The sequence below is a fragment of the Apiotrichum porosum genome, assembly GCF_003942205.1.
Source record: "Apiotrichum porosum strain DSM 27194 chromosome Unknown scaffold_17, whole genome shotgun sequence".
In the NCBI taxonomy this organism is placed as follows: domain Eukaryota; kingdom Fungi; phylum Basidiomycota; class Tremellomycetes; order Trichosporonales; family Trichosporonaceae; genus Apiotrichum; species Apiotrichum porosum.
Window position 1 is genome coordinate 410,745 of NW_021167124.1, and position 6,000 is coordinate 416,744.

General features: G+C 54.9%; 3 protein-coding genes across 3 annotated transcripts; 1 reads left to right on the forward strand and 2 right to left on the reverse strand.

Annotated features, from left to right (window-relative positions):
• Positions 1–683: 683 nt before the first annotated feature.
• On the forward strand, positions 684–2,541 carry EHS24_003643 (uncharacterized protein; the record flags this gene model as incomplete). Its single annotated transcript, XM_028619305.1, has 8 exons — positions 684–700; positions 738–814; positions 854–959; positions 997–1,051; positions 1,090–1,140; positions 1,174–1,459; positions 1,501–1,610; positions 1,651–2,541. The coding sequence occupies 8 exons, from the start codon at positions 684–686 to the stop codon at positions 2,539–2,541; spliced, it is 1,593 nt and encodes a 530-aa protein (XP_028472479.1).
• Positions 2,542–2,732: 191 nt separating this feature from the next.
• Positions 2,733–4,760, reverse strand: POX1_2 (fatty-acyl coenzyme A oxidase; the record flags this gene model as incomplete). Its single annotated transcript, XM_028619306.1, has 2 exons — positions 2,733–3,987; positions 4,024–4,760. 2 exons carry the CDS (start codon positions 4,758–4,760, stop codon positions 2,733–2,735), a joined length of 1,992 nt encoding a protein of 663 aa, XP_028472480.1.
• A 388-nt stretch (positions 4,761–5,148) lies between these two features.
• EHS24_003645 (uncharacterized protein) lies at positions 5,149–5,750 on the reverse strand (the record flags this gene model as incomplete). The annotated part of the gene is made up of 2 exons (XM_028619307.1): positions 5,149–5,542; positions 5,737–5,750. The coding sequence occupies 2 exons, from the start codon at positions 5,748–5,750 to the stop codon at positions 5,149–5,151; spliced, it is 408 nt and encodes a 135-aa protein (XP_028472481.1).
• Positions 5,751–6,000: the final 250 nt, after the last annotated feature.

A 6,000-nucleotide genomic window follows, 5' to 3' on the forward strand; every position in this document is an offset into this window, starting at 1 on the left:
GGTGTTTTGCACGTGATGTACCAAGCACCCGCCATCACGTGTGATCCGGCATGCGTCATGCGTCTTGCGTCATCCGTAGATCTCCCTGCCAGGGGCCTTGGTCATGTAATTAAACGCGCAGGCGTGTTGTGTTGTGTCCTTATGCTCGTTCGCGGGCAGGCACTTTGCTCTTTTGACAATCGCACTGTTCTTTACAATCATCCTTAATCAACGCACTGTCAACCTGCCTATCCCTCTGGTGGATCGTCGCAGGCACGGGCGCAACAGAAGCCGACTCTTCAGCTTCACATTCAATTCGCCGCCAGTGTCCTTTTCGACCCCAATGGAACAATGTTTGTGCTAACCGACAGTCAAATTAGGGTGTGTACTGGACGTTGACATATGCTCACCCTAGGCCAACGAGATACAGTCATGTGTCGCCGCAGGATGCTCAATCTTGGCGTGCTCCACCATTCTGCTCACCTCGGCATGGGTCTACTCGGTCCCTTCGGCGCGAAGCTTGCTGGACCGGGTCAGCTTTCGTCTCCTACTCCACGCTCTCTGCTTTGAGATCATTTACGACATCAGCTACATTGTTGTCGTCGCTGTACGTGCTATAACGTCTGGATGGCACACCTGACTCCCAGCCTGGTGTCACGGGTGGGCTGGCGAACGGAGTGTGTGTTACAGGAGTGTATTTCATGATGGCCACCATTGGAGTGTGAGAAAAATGAGAGCGTGAAGTTAACTGACCTCAGTGTCAACTATCACATTACCTTTATCGCCGTCAACCTCGCCGTCACAATTGTCTTTGGCCTGAATCCCATTCGTCTAAGTGTGTAACCCCAGGGTGACTGTCAACAACTGACTACAGACCTGGAGTTCTGGTACGGCAGTATCTCCATTTTCGTTGGGTTCTTCGTGCCCATTGTCCCGGCCGCACTTGGCCACTTTGGTTGGGACCCTGTCCTGGATGTATGGTAAGCGTGAGAGACGTTACCATCCTAAACATCTCAGTTGGATCCAGGCTAGCGATGACAGGTCCCGGATGCGAAACCTTGTCCTCGACCTCGTGGGTTAAGAATCTTTGTCTACACTGATACATACCAGTACCTCTGGCAACTACTCTCGTGCTTCATTGCTACAGTCGCAGTCACGATGGTAGGTCGCTTACCGCGATCGATCTGATCCCAGACTCTTGTGACCCTCTTCCGTCAAGGACGTGCCACCGCCCGCGCTCTGTCCAGCGGTGAATCTTTCAACCTCACCATGAGTGGTGAGGAGACGCTCACCGATGCTGCCGGGAATGATCTACCGTCACCAAAGATTGGTGGTCCCATCGGGCGGTGCCTCGTCCGCCGGCGCATCTCTAAAAACCGCAGGAATCAGTTTGGGCATCTAGAGGATCGCTTTGTGGGCATCGCAGTGAGAATTGCCGCATACCCCGTTGCCCTAGCTATCGTGAATGGCATCATTGCAAGTAATTGCCCTACCAGAAACTTGGGGTGCTGACAGAGACAGTCGGAGACTTGTACATATCCGCCACTGGTGGGGTTACGAGTCGCGCCGAGTTTGGCCTCTATGTTGTGTATTACTTTTTCTATGGCGCTCGAGGTTGTGTGTTTGCCTTTGTGAGTGCAATTTCAAGCTGTACACATTCTGACTGCCAAGATCTGCGTCTTCGTCGACCCTTGCCTGCGGAACGGTGTACGTGAAGCGTGGACGGCTACATTCCCCACCCAACCGGACCCCCACGCTCTGTCGACAGATGACGCGTTGCCTCCCTTCGTGTCCCTCTTTGAGCCTTCGCCGCCAAACACAGCCACTACATCCACAGTTGACAATGCTGGGGGTGATAGGAGCTCTGGAGGTAGCATGGGGTTTATGCAGGCGCTGTTTGACCTGGATACCGACTCACCGGAAGAGAAGGACGAAAGGGTTGCTGCGGCAGCCGCGAAGTCCCCTTCAAAGTGGACATTCTGGAAGCAATCGAGACCTGGACCACAAATCTTGCCGACGTCCTCACCGCGCGCCTCCGAACAACAAGGCTTCTCTAGCCAGTTTGCCGGTGTCCCTGTCGATGCCCTACCGTCTGGCCTCGACGACGTTGCCGACGATATTGTGCAGCCGGCAGTTCTCGCAGAGTCTCAGGCAGTGGACGCCATGGAGCGCATGCTCGCCGAGCCATCACCGACAAACCCAGAGCCAACGTCTCTAAACTTGGCGGATCGGCTAAAAGCTATAGACAAGCTTCAACGCCGCATGGGCAGTGTTGGGGGCTCGCCCAGTGGCACCCCGTCAAGGGAATTGTCGCGCGCACCGTCCCGGGCCTACAGCGTGCTTCCAGGACGAATAATCAGTCGTGAAGAACCATTGGGACTCACTTCACAGGCGAGAAACCGCAGCAGACAGCAGAGCCACGGTGACCGCCGTCGCCCTTCGGTTGTTGGGCCCACGGGTGTGCGTACACCTCGAACATTAGAGCAGCAAAGGCTTGAGCGCCGCGACCGCGCACACCAGCTGGCCGAGAAACTATACAATGAGATGCAGTCACAACTGTAATGTACCTGCACGTTTGGTATCCACTGGGTCAAATGCCATGTATTTCAACACCAACACTATGTATTCTTTATTTTACGCATGTGGCTTGGCCTCCTTGTTTCTAGACGTTATCGTACTGGCAAGTCACACGCATTGCCATTTGACAATCTGACAGCCCTTTCATATCACTAGTCTTCAACAAATACGGACGTTTACAGCTTTGCCACCGCCTGTCTGCTCTTGATGAGCACACTCGATTCCGGACGGGGGTCAAACGTGAGGGTATTGACTGGGTTGGCAGCCGCCCGACGAAACATGCTCTCGTAGGCTTTGCCGTCGCTCCTGCCGAGGGACGAGTTGAGGACGAGATCGCTGAACGCCCAGCCGTCCATGAGGTTGACTGCGTGCGGGCGGATCTTGGACAGCAGGTCCGCAATGGCTTTTTGGCGTGAAACACCATCGCGCAGGGCCGCCGGCACGGCCTGGGCGTCGGCAAACTCGGAGGCGTAATTGTCAAACGTCGTAAGGGCGTGTAGGCGGAAGAGGTCTGCGAGAACTGCACTCGTTTGGGTGGGCACGCCAGCGGCAGGGAGACGAGCAAGGGCATCATGAAACTCCCTCACAATGATGAATTGTGCGTAGGCGGTACACAGGCGCCAGAATGGAATAAGAAGTGCGTTCCACGTCGACCCGGTATCACGAAGGCGTATGATCTGGAAGGTTTGGAAGGCGACGCGGTGGCCGTACGCTTTGATAATGTCGACATCCTTTGCAAAGTCAAACTTGGCAGATGGGTTGTAGTCCGCAAACATGGCGCTCTTGGCCTTGGCTCCCTTGATTAGGGCACGGGCTACTTGCTTTGTGAGCATGTAGTTGTCGCCCTCATACGTAACACTCGGGAGCATTTCGCTGTACAGGTGGCCGATGCCAGAGTAGTGGCTGTATCCGTGACCGCCGCAGGCGCGGCGCGCAGTCTCAATTCCCTCGACGGAGATGGTAGTTCCGTGAGACTTCAGCGCGCAGGATTGGACGTGGAGCTCAGCCAGGAGAGCTTCAGCACCGGCCTGGTCTCCACCGCCGAGGAGAGAGTCGTACCGACCATAGAGACCGCGCAGGCCTTCGGCAGCAAACTGAAGCCCGTACGCTGTGCCGATGAGAGGGAGAAGACGATACTGCACCATGCTGTAGTTGAGAACGCTTGTTTCAGCCTGGGATGCCGAGTCCTCATCTGCAAACTGCTGACGAATGGCGGCATAGCGAATGGCAATTGTGACAGCGCGTGCAAGAGTGGTGGCGGCGTCTGCTGCGATGCCAACGCGCAGAAAGGTCATACCTCCATACACCAGGGCCTGTGATCCGCGGCGCTTGTACTCGCTGGTCTGTGGGTCGACGAATTGGAACCGAGCGAGCATGTTGATGTACGGGATCTTGACATTGTTGAACAAGGCAAACCCGTTGTCCATTGACCTGGGGTAAGAGAGGACATGTTGAGAGTCTACTCACGAGTAACCAAACTTTGGCCCAATGTCGCCAACGTAAACTCCTTCAAGCGGTTCGTGCGTTGCGAGGTCGCGAATGGGCACAACAAAAGTGTGAGGACCATAGTTTTTACCCTTGACGATGAGCTGGGCCATCACAAGAGCATGGTTGGCCGTGCGGCCCATCGTGCCGATCCACCATTTACTGGCAGTAAGTGACGGTGAATGGACGACAAACGTCTGATCATGGGGCGACCACGTCGCGGTTGTTTCGAGGCCGCGGACGTTGGAGCCATGTGAGAGCTCTGTCTGCGCATAGCAGCCGATAATCTTGTCCTGCTGTGCCGGAACAAGGAAAGCCGCTTTCTGCTCATCAGTTGTTTGGTCCGTGAGGCACTTGATGAACGCCTTGTCGTGTAAGCCGTAAACGTTCATCTCGCCGGACGCTGTGGACGAGTACGAGTACTCCTCTGGTGACCAGCTGTGCACCTTCCGGAGGTGCTTGAGAGACTTTCCGCGAGCAAGCGACTGCTCAATCTTGTGCATGCGTCCCAGCGATGGCAGGGCTTCAAGTTTGTCGTCAAAATGTTGGGCGATGAGGGTCGCCTCCACACGCGAACGCATCGCCAGAACATCGGGCCCATACAGCATGTTGGCAATGGCGGCAGCATCCACGACGCTGCCTGCGCGTTCCGCAGCCAGCAAGTCGGGGCCGGCCACCTTTGGCGGAAGGAGATCGCGAACCCAGGTAGGAGCCGTCATGGTGAAGATGCGAGTAGACGAACGGGTGACTGAGCGTTGTGGAATGGCTGCTCGTGATGAAGAGGTGGTACAAGGGGCCGAGGTTTATCGGCTATGCCCGAACGCACTGGGCCGGTTGCCGGTCCCGGAATCCGGCATTTTGAATCCATATGTGTGTGGTTCCACCCGAACCCTATCCGACAATCCTGGGTTCGGCCTCTACCACCTGCAGTGAAATCCGAAACCTTCTAAAAACCAGTCTAACGTAAGTATGGTTGCCGCAATGGGTATTGCGGCATGGGCCAAAAACCCTGCTATTTAGAAATTTAGGGGGTAGGGGGCTGCATCGGTTTTGACTACTAAGAACTATGGGAAGAGGATACTATAGTAGACATGGCAGTTTCTTGGCTCAATGGGTCCAGAGATCAAAGTTTCTCACTCTGGCGCGAAGGAGGGTGAGACTGAGTCTGATACAAAGCATCCTGTGGGAGTGGGGAGGTAGGACCTCACCCCAGGTGTGGAGGGCTTGGGCAGTCCTTTGTTCCATGACACCACCCAAAGAAAAGATGAGGGGAGTGAAGGGGGTGGCAGCAGAGCTAGGGAGATTTCTGAATTTCTCCCTAGATACAGAGTCAAGGAATTTGTGGACAGTGGCAGAAGCCCTCTCCAGGGTGGATCCAGTGAACCCAGGTGGGGAGACAGTGGTCCTGGCCTGGACAGAGCCCAGTGACACAATGGAGATGTCATACTCATGGTTGGCCAGCCCAGAGGCATGGGAGCCAGAGATTCTTATGTCATTCCTCCTGTGTGTTCACTGTTTTGGGGGTTGACCCCATGGGATTTGACTGGTTGCTGACTATTACAGTGTTGCCTGTCGAGTTTTGGGCCTTTGTGGGGTCTGCTGGGCCTGCCTAGACGTCCACAGTGTGCCTCTGTAAGTTGTAACTGACCCCCAAATTTTATTTGGACTTGGCATTTATTATTCATTACAACTGACATTATGCAGTGCATGTTCTTGTAATGGACCTTGAAGTGTAAGTTCTAATGACCCCCAAATGTTTCTGATCATTGCCAGACCCCCTGCAGCGCTCCCTTGTGTCCATTCCAACCCCCAACATTTTGCTTATGGTCTGGTGCTGACTGCCCCAGTGTTTGTGACGTCTATGGGCTGCTGGCAACCCCCAAACAAGTTTGGGGGTTGACCCCCAAGCTTCAACGTAAGGGTTAGGGGGTTAGGGGGTTAGGGGGTTAGGGGGTTAGG